Here is a 16,677-nt window from a genome sequence, read left to right as displayed (position 1 = left end):
CTCCATGATTGCAGTAGGGCTAGGAATAGAAACCAGACTTCCTGCTCCCGCAGCCTGCTCTGCTGTTCAGTGGGTCACCTTGCTGCTTTACTTATCGAGTTACGATAACTTTATAGTACTGTATTAAAAACCCCAACTAATGCCGAACACTTTCTTCTGTCCAAGTGATACACAGCATTTTGGTTGCATGGTGGGGAAACAGCAATTGAGAATCATCTGGCTTGAAACCTCCAGCTGCCATCTTATGGATTACTTAGGATGTGTTTTCACTGCAGTTAGCCAGGGCTCCTAGCTGGGTGTTGACACTAGCCCTCCTCTCATGAGTTTGATGCTGCTTTCAATCGGGGCTGGTTGTCCAGGCTGGGGGTGTGGTTTAGAGCTCAGTATCAGGAGGTAGCCGTGTTAGTCTGTATCTACAAAAACAACAAGGAGTCTGGTGGCACCTTAAAGACTAACAGATTTATTTGGGCATAAGCTTTCGTGAGTAAAAACCTCACTTCTTCGGATGCATAGAGTGAAAGTTACAGATGCAGGCATTATATACTGACACATGGAGAGCAGGGAGTTACTTCACAAGTGGAGAACCAGTGTTGACAGGGCCAATTCAATCAAGGTGGAACACTTCAATCTCCCTGGTCATTCTATTACAGATTTAAAAGTCACTATCATTGAACAAAAAAACTTCAGAAACAGACTTCAAAGAGAAACAGCAGAACTAAAATTCATTTGCAAATTCAACACCATTAATCTGGGCTTGAATAGGGACTGGGAGTGGCTGGCTCACTACAGAAGCAGCTTTTCCTCTCCTGGAATTGACACCTCCTCATCTATTATTGGGAGTGGACTAAAAAAAAAAAATAATGGAGATATCCCATCTCCTAGAACTGGAAGGGACCTTGAAAGGTCATCGAGTCCAGCCCCCTGCCTTCACTAGCAGGACCAAGTACTGATTTTGCCCCAGATTCCCAAGTGGCCCCCTCAAGGATTGAACTCACAACCCTGGGTTTAGCAGGCCAATGCTCAAACCACTGAGCTATCCCTCCCCCCCCTTGATTGAATTGGCCCTGTCAACACTGGTTCTCCACTTGTGAAGTAACTCCCTGCTCTCCATGTGTCAGTATATAATGCCTGCATCTGTAACTTTCACTCTATGCATCCGAAGAAGTGAGGTTTTTACTCACGAAAGCTTATGCCCAAATAAATCTGTTAGTCTTTAAGGTGCCACCAGACTCCTTGTTGTTTTTTTAGAGCTCAGGTCCCACTCCCACCCAGACTAGTAACCCACCCACTTTGCAGCTAGGATACAGACTCAATCACTTGAGTGCTGATAGTCCTCCAAATGCCTGCCCAGAAGGACAGATGGATTCTCCCACAATTCACTGGGAAAGAATCCTAGCAGCAGAACCATGGGATGTGCCCCCAGAGTCCAAGCATGGGGTGGCTGCAGCAAAAGTGAGGCTATAGTAACTTAGGTGGGGCTTTGCGGTGGCTGCTCACACCTGGGTGGGGCTAGGCTAACCTGGGTGCTGATTACCAAGACTAAAAGCAGGAAAGACATATCCTTAAAGGTGAATCGTTGCAAGGCATTGTACCCAAGGTATACTGGCAAACTTTGCCCTCATTTCCACAGTATTCCCAAACGTGTTTGCTTCTCTTTATTTCAGCCAACCCCTCTTCCCCGGAGGGAGGGACAAACCATACTTGGAGACACTCAACAAACCACCACCATCCATCTAGCATCTCGTTAAAGTACTGTCCCCTCCTGTGCCTCTGTCAAGGAAGAGGGCGGATTGACGTCAGATGGCGCATGTCGGAGTTATTCAGGGGTGGAGTATCGGGGTAGCGGTGTTCGGGGTGGAGTAGGGCTCCATAGGATCTGGATCCACCCCAACTGCAGAGCTATCATTTTAATAGTAAACAGCCCTACTGAGCTGAAAATGTCTGCTCTGCCCAGGCAGGCTCATGTGGGGCATCCAGGAAGCACAGAGCCTGGATCCCAGGGAGATTCGGGTAGATGGTTATTTTTGTCCCTTACCACACACCTTTTCTTCCTTCTTTTGAGCCATCCTTTAGAAATCAGGTGCTGCCCTTGAATACAAAATGGTGTACAAATGGGTATTGGCAAAACCGCTTCTAAGGGGGAGAGCGAAGTTCTGGAAGATGCTGCGGCCTGAGTGAGAACTTAATTAAAAACAGGAGTACTTGTGGCACCTTAGAGACTCTCAAATTTATTTGAGCATAAGCTTTCGTGGGCTACAGCCCACTTCTTTGGATGCATAGACTGGAACATATATTGAGGAGATATATTTACACATACAGAGAGCATGAAAAGGTGGGAGTTGTCTTACCAACTCTGAGAGGCCAAGTAAGAAAAAAAAACTTCTGAAGTGATAATCAAGATAGCCCAGTACAGACAGTTTGATAAGAAGTGTGAGAATACTTACATGGGGAGATAGATTCAATGTTGGTAATGGCTCAGCCATTCCCAGTCTCTATTCAAGCCTAAGTTGATTGTATCTAGTTTGCATATCAACTAGATATACTTAATTGGCCTCTCAGAGTTGGTAAGACAACTCCCACCTTTTCATGCTCTCTGTATGTGTATATATATATATTTCCTTAATATATGTTCCATTCTATATGCATCCGAAGAAGTGGGCTGTAGCCCACGAAAGCTTATGCTCAAATAAATGTGTTAGTCTCTAAGGTGCCACAAGTACTCCTGTTCTTTTTGCAGATACAGACTAACACGGATGCTACTCTGAAACCTTAATTAAAAACGGTAGGAACTACTCTAAAGGACATGAACAAGATTAATGGCCCGAAATGTGATGCCATCAGCCCGGTACCTAAGGCCACTTATCTCTAGAGAAAGAGAAGCCCCCCCTGCAGTAGAAGGACAAGATTGTTTACTAAGGCCTCATCTGCACTTAAAATCTATATTGACTTCGCTACATCATTAAAAAGGGGATAGAGAATAAGACTGAGAATATATTATTGCCCTTATATAAATCGATGGTACGCCCTCATCTCGAATACTGCGTACAGATGTGTTCTCCTCATCTCAAAAAAGATATACTGGCACTAGAAAAGGTTCAGAAAAGAGCAACTAAAATGACTAAGGGTTTGGAACGGGTCCCATATGAGGAGAGATTAAAGAGGCTAGGACTCTTCAGCTTGGAAAAGAGGAGACTAAGGGGGGATATGATAGAGGTATATAAAATCATGAGTGATGTGGAGAAAGTGGATAAGGAAAAGTTATTTATTTATTCCCATAATACAAGAACTAGGGGTCATCAAATGAAATTAATAGGCAGCAGGTCAACTTGTGGAACTCCTTACCTGAAAAGGTAGTGAAGGCTAGGACTATAACAGTTTAAAAGAGAACTGGATAAATTCATGGTGGTTAAGTCCATTAATGGCTATTAGCCAGGACGGGTAAGGAATGGTGTCCTTAGCCTCTGTCTGTCAGAGGGTGGAGATGGATGGCAGGAGAGAGATCACTTGATCATTGCCTGTTAGGTTCACTCCCTCTGGGGCACCTGGCATTGGCCTCTGTCGGTAGACAGGATACTGGGCTAGATGGACCTTTGGTCTGACCCGGTATGGCCTTTCTTATGTTCTTATCCCTCAGGGGTGTGAAAAGTTCACCACGGTGGTTAAGCCAATCTAGCCCCGTGTAGACATGGGTAGGTCAATGGAAGAATTCTAGCTACCAACGCTTGGGGAGGTGGGTTACCTACACCGACAGAAAAACCTTTTCCATTGATTGTAAGGAGTGTCTACGCTAGAGGGGCGCGACTCCAACAGTACAGTGGTAGCGCCCGTAGTGTGGACGTGCCCTAAGGCAGCAGACTTGTTTTTAAAGCTTTCATGGGGTTACAGTCCCCAGACTTCACATAAGATGTTAAACTGAAGAAGAAAGTTGCTACACAACAAGGTTTGGGAGCTGAACAATCTTAGCCCCTGCCTCCTGCTAACACGCGCTCACGAACACGCGCAGGCAGAATAGATTGAGCCAGGTACCCCTCCCTGCCTTCAATATTTTAACATTTTTCTGTCGGTCTGTAGTGTTTGACCTCCGGTAAGGTGTCTGAGGTGTATAGCCATCCCATCCGATCTCCCACACTGCACAGCAGGAGACTGGGGCAGGTCTTGGATGAGACCCGGCAGAAGGACAACAGCGGGCTGGCAATGCAGAAGACGAGTCAGTACTGGATTTGTGACCCTGTAGAGGAGCAGTGCTGCTGGAGCTCCTGATGATTCGTAACTGAAGATCCAGTAAGTGACACTCTTCATGAGAATAGGGGTATGGCCGGTGTTCTACAGGAGGGCAGACTAGATGATCACAATGGTCCCTTCTGGCCTTAGAATCTGAATCTATGTTCTGGCCAAATTCAGCAACTGAATTCTCTCTGCCGATGTTCCCACCTGCAGCTTCAGTTGGAAAAAGTACGCTTCCCTTTCTTGCCCGTGCGGTTCATTGTGGCTTCATGCTGCTAAACCCCTGATAAAGGAGGCTCCAATGTAAAAGGTACATTGGGTTCCTATAGCAGAGCCTAATGATGAGTGGGTAGGTCCTGTTCGGCTTGACAAGCCCAGAGGCAACTGGTGGGCCAGTGTGTAGGAGGGCCATTGTAAGTGTCACTAGCTCGCTTCCTTTGTAACCAAGCCGCTTATTTAGGCACCTGATTTCTGAGCACCCATTTTTCAAAATCTTGACACCTTTTTGTTTCAGTAGCTGCCGCCCTCGTCTCTTGCTTTTTAGATGCTCTGCTTTGCATAGAAGTTTCTTTAGCCACAACAAAGGTGGGAACTTACCATATTCACCTCTAGGAGGGGGGAACATCCAAGTCTAGGTGGTAGGAAATATCATGCAGAGGTAACTTGCATCTTCTCTTTCTAAACTTCCAGTCCGACAAGCTAAAGCTTTGGCTGAATGAAAATGGCATCTAAGAATGGAGATGCTTGCCAGTGTAGTGACAGCTGTTTCTGTTATTCCAGTGCTGCTATGTTAACGTGGGGACCTTCGAAGGAGAGCGCTAGTTCATTCCTTATCCATAAAGGCACATGAATGTGATGGAAACCAAGACAGTGGCTTCAATTTCATACCTCAGTCGAGTCTAAAAATGAATGTTTTCTGCTGCTGTTGAAAGGGGTGAATGAACTCGTTCTTCTGAAGGAAAGAGTCAAATAATCCGAACTGCGGCTGCTAATTGCAAAACTGTGTAGGTGCATTATGTGTCGAGGACTCTGTCTAGTGGGAGCACTTCAGCGTCTGGTTGTACATCTTGGGGAGGGCATAGAGGATCTTTGTGCTTCTCGAGCGTTTTGCAGAAGAGGCCAGAGGGCCGCATGTTTTGTGACAACCGGCCTCCCTATAAGGGGAGGAAAGGGAAATTGCGATGGCGATTCAAAAGCCCTTTTGGAAAACAGATATTGTCAAATACTCTTTAAACTGCCATCATTATCAGCATTAAGTCTGTGTTTGAGCTGAGGTCAGGGTTCAGTGTAAACACGGATGCCGGCACACCTGTGAAAACAGAGGAATACTGGAAAGGGGGAGGATCTATTTCCAGCCATCCTGCAATGAGCAGAATTTACCAAACAAAGAGGGCATTAGAGGTCTGAGGGGGGGTTGTCCTGTAACGCTTTGAGTGACACCCAAGTGTGTTTTGGCATCCCGGGTCTGACTGTGAATTAAAGCCCTAATACCATTATTCCACTAAAAGACCTAGATTGCACTGGGCCTCCGCTTTGCACAGTCCCCAGTTGAGCTTTTGCCTCTACACGAGAGCTTCCAGCTTCTCCCTTCTAATCTCCTCCACCTGTTATTTTATCAATCCTTTGTTTTCTTTTCAAGGCCCAGGTTTCTATTCATGACTTTCCTCATCCCTTTAGATTTTTTTTTTTAAATTCCCTTTAAGCTTTGGTAGATGACTTTGCTGCTCAAACCGAGGTGTTTAGTTATCCATAATCCTCGTTTGTTTTTCATCCAGCGGGATCATTTTCTATTCTCTAGCTTGGCACCTGTTTAGCTGTATCGTGTTAGCACTGATAGCAGAGACCGGTTTGGGAGGAAATGTGCAGCACGTTATTGTGCGGGGTCAGGAATGGCAGAACACTGACCCCCAGAAGACCACACTAAGTAAAGAGAGCCTGAAATTACTTGGGGAGGTTGGCTCTGCTGTAGGAGCAATCAAAGGTGTTGGGTGTGGAGCAAAAGTCATTAAGAAGCTGGAAGCAAATTAGGATCCTTCAAGTTGGAGAGAAAAGACATTTTTGGCTTAATCCCGGTCAGGGATGGTCTAGTTTTACTTGGTCCTGCCTCAGCTCAGGGGACTGGCCATGATAGCTTCTTGAGGTCCCTTCCAGCCTTTCATTTCTATGATGCCTGGAAACTGGATGATTTTAGGATAGGAGAGGTGGATTGTGCAAGGAGCACTAGTTGGGAGCTGGGGAAGGATTTTGCTAGGGAGAAGATTGGGTGGAGTAGGTCTGGGCCGACCTGTCTGGAGGAGCGTCCCAACCTGCCATACCTCTAGGGTGGCCAGGTGCCTGTTTTTTTACCAGAAAGACCAGTCACAAAGGGGACCTGGCAATGTCCGGTCAGATCTACTGACCAGACACCCAAAGTCCGGTTACTGCGGGCGGGGGAGGCGCCAGGTCATTAACCTGCATTGGGCAGCTGAAGCTCCGGGCTCCACAGGCGAGTCCCTCCCGACCCAGATAAGGAGAGTCGGGGGAAGAAGAGCAAATGGGGGGCAAGACCTCAGGGGGAAGAGGCGGGGCAGGGACAGGGCCTCGAGGGGAAGAGGAGGGGCGGGGGGAAGTTCCAGCACTCCTGCAGGAGTGTCCAGTTTTTAAATATTACAAAGTTGGCAACCCTACATACCTCCCAGCTGCTACACATGCTGTCCAATTATCTGGTATAGACATTTTGTGTGTTTGTGTTTTGTTTGTATGTTTGCTTGTTTAACAGTAAATTAGGTTTTTGAGCAAAGAATTTTTCAGAAAAACTCTCTGCTTTCTGTGCAAAATTTCAAATTTTCATTTAAAAAAGGTTCAAAACCCAAAATATTTTGACTGAAAATTGACACATTTTGATTCAGATATGTTGCCACGGTGCTTTGTGGGAGTTGTAGTTCAGTTTCCTCATGTCCACATTGTTGTCTAGAGGTTGGATTCTGCAGCCAGACTATAGATTCCATGATGCAACTGCTGCCCCTCACCATGAGGAGAAACCATGGTGCATCATGGGAGTTACAGTCCAACTAGGGACTTTAGCCTGCAGAGGAGAATGGCAGCATGAGACACCCTGGCAACATTTCTGACTCAAGATATTTTGATTGAAAAGTCAAACTTTTCTATTGAAACTTTGACCAAACACCCCCCCCACATATCCCCACCCCACATTTTCATTTAAATATTCCATTGGGGGAAAGCCCATTTTCTGACCAAGTTCTCTTTCAAACTCAGCTCTCCAAGTCTTCCTTGCTCTCCCACCTATATTCCCCACTTGATCTTTGTCTCCAGCATAGTTCTTGGCCTGTTACTATTCTGCACATAATTGATTCTTGTCCTCTTAAGTTTCTTCAGCTATTTGTAGATTGCTATATTCCCCCTGGTGCTTTTTGCTCTATAAACTAGTGAGTGCCTCATGTAGACCCAAATTTGTCCCTCCCACCCAAACCTTGGTGTTGTCTGTCTATTATTCTGAATTGTGAAACTGAGGTGCTAGATCAAGTAACCTGTGTTCATTTGCATTTTCAAGCTTCCTGCTCTATCGGCCATTTTAAAGGTCAATGTCAGCTGATGGGCTTCCAGTGTTCTGCAAGCTATAAAGTCCCAAAGAGAACTGATGAATCTTCAGTTTGTTTTTTGCTCCGCAAGCTGGTCTAGCACCTCCCTTTGTATTTGCATTTGCTCAACCAGTGTCTTTAAAGTTAATGCAAACACCTGTCAATCAGTAGAAGATTCCCTGGTGCTGTGGCATCCATGTCTCACTGTGCTTACTCTGCCTGTCACATCTCTGTCACTGAGAATTGGACAGTCAGCATTTGGATACAACCGATCACACAGCATGGAGAATGAGCCCTTAATGGTGCAAATGAATTTGCCAAAGCTGTGTTTGCTCCAGGAAGCAGAGATACTCCCAGTGCACTGGGTTCTCTGATCACCTTGGTGGCCCATTGCCGTTGGAGCCCCGTTGGTAGCTAAACTCATTGGGCCTTTTGTTTTAAGAAAAGAAAACAATGGAGAGGGTGAGAAGAGGTAACTTCGTGAGGAAGGGGCAAGAGTGGTATCTCCTACAGGTGATTCTTGAAAGTCCTCTGAAAAATAGGTCAGGGGCTCTGCTGTGAAGGGTTTCTGCTATAATAATCACTTTGCATGCTGGGTGTGTTAGTTGTTGTGTTGTACCAAAGACTTGTATCTGTTCTGGTCCAATTCACTGACTGTGCTGTATGACATCAAGTAAACTCAGGGTGCTATGAACATCATAGTAGGTAGCAGAACCACGATTGTAACAGGCTTATCCCATGGAAAGCTCCTAGGTCCCATGCTCCTTTCCAAAGCCTATGGCGTTGTAATGGGGCAAATGCTGTCCCGCTCTGTTGTGAGGCAGTAGTGTAAGACTGGTCGCAACAGAGCATGACCAGCACAACGTTCTTCATTGCTTTTAAAGAAAATCTTTGGGCAAGGTGCGGCCTCCTAAATTCCGGATGGTTGGATGTGTGACTCCATAGCGATCGATGAGTAGGGTTGTGCTCTAGCCTCTCTTGGTCTAGGGTTTTCTCCTTCAGTGAAGGAGCTACAACCCTCCTCTTTACCTAAAAGGAAATCCTGTATTTCCCACAATGCCTTTCTTCATTCTGTATAGGTTCTTATACCATGCTCATCACCATAGTATATGAGTGCCTTCCACTGACGCTTTAAGTAGAGTGCTGCTCTACTCAGCAGTGGTGAGTTCTTACCTGGAGTACTGTGACTGTTTTTGGCTCCACTCTTTAAGAAAGATGAGGCTAAATTAGAGAGACCAGAAGAGAGTGACACACATAAGAGGTTTAGAAAATAAGAGCTTTAAGGAAAGGTTTGGTCTAGAAAAATGAAGGGGAGATGTACCGTATATACTCGTTCACTAGCTCGTTCGTTTATAAGCCGACCCCTCAAGATGATTAGGTAAAAATAGCAACAACTGTATGACCCTTTCATAAGCCGACTCTATATTTCAGGGATTGGCAAACTTTGGCTCTCGGCCCGTTAGAGTAAGCCTCTAGCGGGCCTGGACGTTTTGTTTACCTGGAGCGTTCACAGGCATGGAGTCCCTCAGCTCCCTATGGCCACAGTTAGCCGCCACTTCCCGCAGCTCCCATTGGCTGGGAATGGCGAACCGCGGCCACAGGGAGCTGTGGGGCTCCATGCCTGCAGACGCTCCAGGTAAACAAAATGACAATGTATTAGATATTGAATTCAATTATTCCATAGAGTTTAAAATCATCAAATTTTGGTGTAGACCCGTTTATAAGCCAATCCCCGCTCTTTGATGTCACTTTTTTACCAAAAATATTCAGCTTATGAACAAGTATATACGGTATTTTATCAAATATGTAAAAGATGGTTATAAAGAGGGCCCTGATCACTTGTTCTCCACTGAGAGTAGGAGAAGAAGCCATCCGCTTAATTTGCAGCAAGGGTGATTTGAGCTAAATATTAGGGGAAATTTTACAGCTGTAAGGATAGTTAAGTGCTGGCACATGTTACCTATGGAGGTTGTGGAATCCCTGTCCTAGGAGGTTTTTGAGAAGAGGTTAGACAAACACCTCTCAGGGATAGTCTACGTATACTTAATCCTGCCTCAGTGTGGGGGAGATGGACTGGATGATCTCAAGGCTTCTTCCAGCCCTACATTTCTATGACTAAGCAGTGTAACTAACAGCTGTTAGGTGGTGTTTGGTCTTTTGTCCTCTCCCTAGAGACAGCAGTGTGTGCAGTGAAATGTCTTGTTAGGGATAGAGTGTTTTTTTTTTTTTTTTTTTTAAATATGCATGTTGATATGTATTTATTAGAGAAGGCAGGCCAAAGCACTGGGCCACGCAGTTAGAGCAGAAGGGGGTGAGGTTTGTGAATCTCAGGGATTCCTTTTTTTTTTTTTTTTTTTTAATTTAAATTCCTAAGATGCCCCTGCTTTCCCCTGACCCCAAAACCATTTTTGCAAAGCCCTTGAGTTGGCAGGACAGCTCTGGTTTAACTCTCTTCCCCCGCCCACTGTCCTGCTTGAAATAAACATTTTCTGCATGCAAGGCTGCCCAGCAGGGGCAAGGGGCAGATTTCAAACACAGGACCCAAGGCAGTGGCCTGAGGCTCATAGGACCAGTCAGGTTTGATTTGGCCAGGTCTTTATCTTCATCTATGGGCAGGTCAAATGTGGGTGGTTCTGCATCCTGCTTTGATCACTTGAAAGGGGGGTGGGAGGGATAGAGGTGCCCCCGCCTCACTTTCCCAAACTACATTCCCCATGATGCATTAGTTCTAAATTACATTTCCCATCATGCCTCACCAGGCTGCGACTACATTTCCCATGAGGCCTTGCTCCCCGCCCGCTAAAACGACATTTCCCATCATGCCTCTTGTCTGGGAGAAAACTCCATCCCCCAGCATGCCCCGCGGGGGCTGCGGTTGGCCGCGTCCAATAGCAGCGGCGGCGAGGCGAGGGGCCGGACCCGGCGGCGGAGGAGGCCGTTTAAAGTGGTGGCGCTTGCGGGGCGTGAGGGGAATGGCGGAGCCGGCGGAGTATCCCCCTTTCCAGCTGGGGAAGCCCCGCTTCGAGCAGGTACGGCCGCCATTTTGCGCGCGTGAGGGGCGGGGCCGGGGCCGTGTCGGGGTGTCCCGAGCCGAGGCGGGTGGGGGGAAGGGTTGTCAGGGGCGCCCCGTGCCGGGACGAGGAGCTGCCGGCGGGAACGGCCGCCTCCCTCTGCCGGCTTCACCCCGTCCCGCGCGCTGATTGGTGGGTGACCTCCACTCCTATTGGCTCTCCGCGCTGTCACTGCCTCTGCGCCCCGCCCCCTCGTGGCCCGGCCGCGGGGTGTGTGGCTGCGGCGCGTGCGGGGGTTCGAGCCCCCGCGTGGGCTGGGGGGGCACGCGGACGGGGCTGCGTGGCCATGTACGCCCCGGGGCGGTTGCTGGAAGAGGTGCGTGGGAAGCAGAATCGCCAGCTGCCTCTCCGCGGCGCTGGGGCAGGGGACTAGCTGCCTGCAGAGATAACAGGCGCCCCGTGCCCCGGAGTGCCTGGGGCAGCACGTTCACACCCCCTTGGCACTGGGTGTGGGTGCCGACACGGGCTTGTCAGGGGCCAGAGGAGAATCAGGCTCTGCATACCTGTGCGTTTCTCCTCCTGTGCAATCCGGCAGTGGCTGCCCCCGGGTGTGTGAGGTTTGCCCTGCTGAGCCCTGCTGCCCTGGGACTGCTCATAATTTCATTATCCACAAAGGAGCTTTTGAGCCCCATATAGGGGAGAACAACTTTGAGATGTATCCGACGTCGCTTTTGCATCAGAGACAAGAATCAGGTTATTTTGAAAGGCGGAAACACATTTCACAGCCTAGCGTACTTTTTTTTTTTTTTAAATATGGAGGAAGTTCAGAAAAGTAAATATGGGATGTAATAAAAATCCGCTTATGCACAAATCTTTATATAAGGCCGTTAATTACACAATAGTGAGGCTTTTCCTTTAAGGTGCGGATTATTATAGAATGCGATTAGGTTTTATTTCTCCCACATGAGTTTAAAACACACTCCTTTGCTAGAATGTTTGCCAGTGTTTCCGTGTGATCGGTCCGTTGATTTATTTATTTTGATATTGCATGGGTTGAAGTTCAACACAGCTGTGCAATGGGCTGTGTATGCAGAGGGAGGTTAGTTGGGAAATCGCCAGCCAGTGCGCTAGCACTGACACAGCTGCAGTGGTGGGAGCAGTAGTGTCAATAGATAGGGCACAGGCATCTTCATCATCATGTCAGCTATCTCTGCCCAGAGCAGGCCTAGAAAACATGATAAAATTGATGACAACTTGTCTGCACTAGCTGTTCCACCTGCAGCTGCATCAGCATAAAAGAGAGGAAACTTCCTTAGGGAGCCTAGTGAAGGCAAGTCCTGATAGGATGAACATTCTGCAGAGTTTTCTGGATTCTCTCCAGGAAGGGTAGGGAAGAATTTTGCTCTCACCTAAAATAACTACTTGTAACTACTCTGAAGTAGCTTCTCTTGTCCATTGACTCAAATGGCCATTTAACAGTCTAATTACTTACTTGCATGATCCCTGTTATGGTTTGTCAAATAAAGGATTTATGTCTAAAAATGCTTTCTTTCCGCATGTGTGTGATATTGTAACTGCTCCAGAGACTACACGAGTTAGGTAAATACTGGTGGTTAGGAAACTTGTAGATGTGCACAGTAGACTTTGGTTTGGTCAACATGCCCTTCCTTTTGAAATGTTCATATCTAAGCAGAGAGAGTGAGTTAGGTCTAATGCTGACAGAGATCGTGGCCTGAAATGAAATGTAGAGTCATGAAAACCGAGTGCACGTTTTGGAGCTGTTAGGCCCCCAATTTCGTTCTAACTTCTGGTTGCTCCTGCATTAAGAGATTGTGGGGATTTTGTTGCTTGGACCATTCTTGGCCATGGCTTGGCCCACAAAGACCTTGCCCAAATCTTGTCCAGTGAAATATAACCACATACTCTAGTTCTTTGGGATGGTGGCAGTTTATGTAATCTGCTCCGATGATTGTTGGTTTCTTTCACTAAGTGAACGTGAGAGCACTGGACCGAGATGACAGAACTGGTTTTCAATTCATGTGCTTCTAGCTAACAATCAAAAAGTTAATCACAAGAGTTTGCTTGTTAATGTGATTCCTCCATCCCTCCTCCCTTCCCACACCAGATTATTGGGAATTTGTCATAAAGGCCATAAGGCTTCCAAGGAGGCGTTTTCACTATCCTGCTGAGATCTGGACAGGATCATCGTGTGACAGCAAAGTTGCCAGCCAGTTGACTTGCTAATTGTAGATGGCAGCTTCCCTGGAACTAAGGCAGCCTATCTGCTTTTGGGGACTCAGAGACATGTAAATGTAAATGTAAAGTTTAGTTGCTTGGTGCCAAAATTTGGGAAGCAAACCTACCTTACTACTTACCTGTCTATCTACTGAAGGAAGAGTGGGCTTGTGGTTAAGGCACTGGACAGGGAGTCAGGAGACTTGGGAGGTACAGTGAGAAATAATGTGCAGCGAGGGGCTATTTCATTGTGCTAATAACCTGCCTGTCTCAATAAATCAAGGGATGTTCAAATTGACCAGACAGAGCTTTTCAGCTGGACAGAAGGAGGAAACACTATACAGTCAACACAGATGATATTAGCCAGGCTTGGCAGGGCTTCAGGCACAGACCCAGGAGCACTTTGTTCATTATGGAGTGATCATCATTTGTAACAATGTTTAAAGAAAGGACATACATCTGGAACGGGTAGGGCAGGACGTTAACAATCACATACACATTTTAACATGTCTGTCCAGGTTGTGGGTCTCATCCACGTCCCAGTGGACAAGCTACTATATCAGCAAAAGTTCTGTGACAACTAGACAGAGACCAAGCTTTGAACAGGAATGTAGACTTCTCTCATTGCTAAGTGACTAGACCTTTTCCCCAGTATTTTCTATTCATGTTGCTAACCAGTGGAGTTCCATGGATTGGAACAACAGTAAGAGCACGAATGCAGACCAGATGCTATTGCTTTAACCACCATGTCGAATAATCCTGCTTAGAGTGGCTCTAGATAGATGACATGAAGGTTAAAAATGCTGGCAGCATGTCTACATTAGTGCTTCCATTGCATCAGCAAGGGGAAATTCTAGGGGGAAAGGAAAGGTCTAGTATAGACAAGGCCTGTGTTGGAGTTCCCTCCAGTTCAGCATCAACTGGTGGGGCTGCTGCTGCTCATGTTATCCCCTGTTGTGAAGTTAAAGGACTAAAACTGAAGTTGACCTAGCTACTTTGTTCAGGGGTGTAGTTAAGCTGACCTAAGCCCCAGTGTAGACAACACTAGGTTGACGGAAGAATTCTTCCATCAACCTAGCAACCACCTCTTGGGGGGGTGGATTTACTACAGCAACGGAAAAACCCCTTCTGTCGCTGTAGCAAGTGTCTACACTATAGTGGCAAAGCTGCAATGCTGCCACTGTGTGCTTGTAGTGTAGACATACTCTCCGTTTCCAGGGCAATCCTTCTGGCACTTTTCACCAGGACTAAATTAACATGATAACGTAGGGGGGGAAGTAATGTATCTTAAAAAGCAAACAATCTTTTTATATCAACTGTTCAATGAAATCCCCTTTCCTTCCCCCTGCTTTCCCCTCAGCCCCCTGGTACTTGACCAAAGGAGTGTGTGTTCTCAAATTCTTTGTTTGTCATCCACTGCTGTGTTACATTTGGGCTGGTCTAGAAAATCCTTGGTGTAGGGATCTGATTGATAAGGCACTTTTATCTTTACTTGTTTTATAACACACCAGGGAGACTTATGGTGCTAACTAAATTCTAATAATAATACTTTCGGATCACATTGTTTTGTTTCTTCATGGAAATGATGGCTAGAAACAATCCTGTGACCCTTTAAGAGGAGATCTGAGTCAAACAAGGGCTGTGAAAAATTCAGTCGCGCTATATTAAGAATCTTTGTCCTTGAGGAGAAAAGCAAGGAAAAGCTGCCTGCTAGGAACAAAACCTTGGAGAGAAAAACTTGCATTTCATGGGGATTGGTTTATGTGAGGTAAGATGGTTGCACTCTCCCCGTTGTTTCCCAGAGCCTGGAGAAAGTGATTTAACACAACATTTAGAACTTCTTATTGAAAATATCCGTGCCCACTGGTACAATTATAAATGATGAAATCTGTCCCATTTCCCCTGAATCACTTACTGTACACTTCAGCTGCTTTCCTCAGGATCGTGAATGTTTCTCAGCCAAGTCTCTCACTGGGATGGTTTCCGGGGTACCCAGGACTTGAATCACCTTGTTACCCCTCTGCATTCAAAATGAAGGAGACTTGCTTGTTCTTAACTGGGTATCAGCTCCCCCACACCTCCAACCTGTTAGCCAAGAGCAGAGTGCTTGGGTGGCTATGCCAGCCCTTACCTTGCTTTGCAGGGTAAAAATAGTGCCCCTGAGTCCCCTTGAAGCGTTCCCCTGTAGCGTCCAGCCCCTTCGTCTCCAAACGCTCACAGAAATACCAGGTCCGCTCACCCCAAGGGAACAGTGCACACGTTGGTTTGTATGATTCAACACAGGATCAGCTCCTTGCTTAATACCACAGTGTGGAGATGTATTTATAGTGAAAACCATAAGAAGTTCATTTTCAAAGATTCAAGAGATAATGAGTAAGTGTAATGGAAACAAAAGGTTACATATAAAACAGAATCATACTATGCTTTCTAGAGACTAAACTTAACTATTAGGTTAACTTCCTGTCTAATGAAGTGTCTCACCCAAAGCCTTTGCCAGCATTTTCAGCCCAGGCTGGATGAGATCCCGTTTTCATGAATGTAAATGCACTGCCCATTTACTTCCTAGATGCAAGAGGAAGGGGTGTCTTCTTTGTTCCCCAAATAGAGTCCAGCAAACCTTTGAAGTGTATCTCTATCTCTTTCCACGCTGTGGAGGTCATCTAGTCCAACCCCCTGCTCAAAGCAGGACCAATCCCCAACTAAATCATCCCAGCCAGGGCTTTGTCAAGCCTGACCTTAAAAACCTCTAAGGAAGGAGATTCCACCACCTCCCTTGTGTTAGTTTACAGTGCTTAATTTATATTGCGACAGAGAGGCTGGTGAATAAACAACTTTTATCTGTCAGGATGTCTGTTTGTCCACCTCTGCTGGAATACAGAATCTAAGAACATACACAACTCCTTACATAGTATCTGTACATACCTTTCACCACAATATTAATGACCAGTGTGAGCCCGGCTTTCGTCTGAAACTCCACGTGACGTTCTTTGGTGAACCGGAATGTACATACCAGGATCAGGATATTCTTGTAACCCCTTGCGGGATGGCATTGAAAGCGTCTGGGGTCACACACACATTTTTGCTTTCTTAGTTGCCTTCAAACCAAGGTTATTTGGCCTCTTTGGCAAAAGAAGCCCCTTTTTAAGATAAATGAAGCAATACACAAGTTACAGAATCTTGAGAGGAAGACACTCTCTGCATGATCTAGAATCATCTCCTAAGTTGTTAGGGAAACCCACAATGAATTGAAGCCACATCCGGGCTTCCCCGGTGCTAGAGATTTCCCCTTTCTCTTTGCAGGATTGAAGCACAGTAAGTGATAGACCTGAAACATTAGGGGCAGACAAGCTTATCCTGATTTTACATGGTTTCTCAGTTGCTGTTCTTTGCAAAGTGAATTAATTAGCCCCTATCAAAACAGATGTGGCGACTGGCTTGGCAAGATTTTAGATAAGGCGTAGATCTTTCGCCAAGCAGAAGTAACTGCGGGCTGTCAAACACATTATGTGAAAGGTCAGTTCCTATTCAGGCTGCCTAAATTAACACTTTCCATTTTGAAAGTGTTCAGCGAATGAGGGCCTTCTGCCTCCTCTAGGGCTCCTTAAGAGCCATTGAGGGAAGAGGTCTTC

At 46.3% G+C, this 16,677-nt stretch overlaps 1 protein-coding gene across 1 annotated transcript in view; it reads left to right on the top strand.

Annotated features, from left to right (window-relative positions):
- Positions 1 to 10,621: 10,621 nt before the first annotated feature.
- Positions 10,622 to 16,677, top strand: part of SFXN5 (sideroflexin 5) — a 171,635-nt gene continuing 165,579 nt past the window's right edge. Inside the window, exon 1 of the mRNA XM_054028792.1 lies at positions 10,622 to 10,831. Within this exon, the coding sequence (XP_053884767.1) occupies positions 10,622 to 10,831 (210 nt within the window). The remainder of the gene's footprint in view (positions 10,832 to 16,677) is intronic.

Source organism: Malaclemys terrapin, chromosome 5 (genome assembly GCF_027887155.1).
Source record: "Malaclemys terrapin pileata isolate rMalTer1 chromosome 5, rMalTer1.hap1, whole genome shotgun sequence".
NCBI classification, from domain to species: Eukaryota; Metazoa; Chordata; order Testudines; family Emydidae; genus Malaclemys; species Malaclemys terrapin.
The sequence above is the reverse complement of the archived record's forward strand: the minus strand, read 5'-3'. Positions and strand labels throughout refer to the sequence as shown.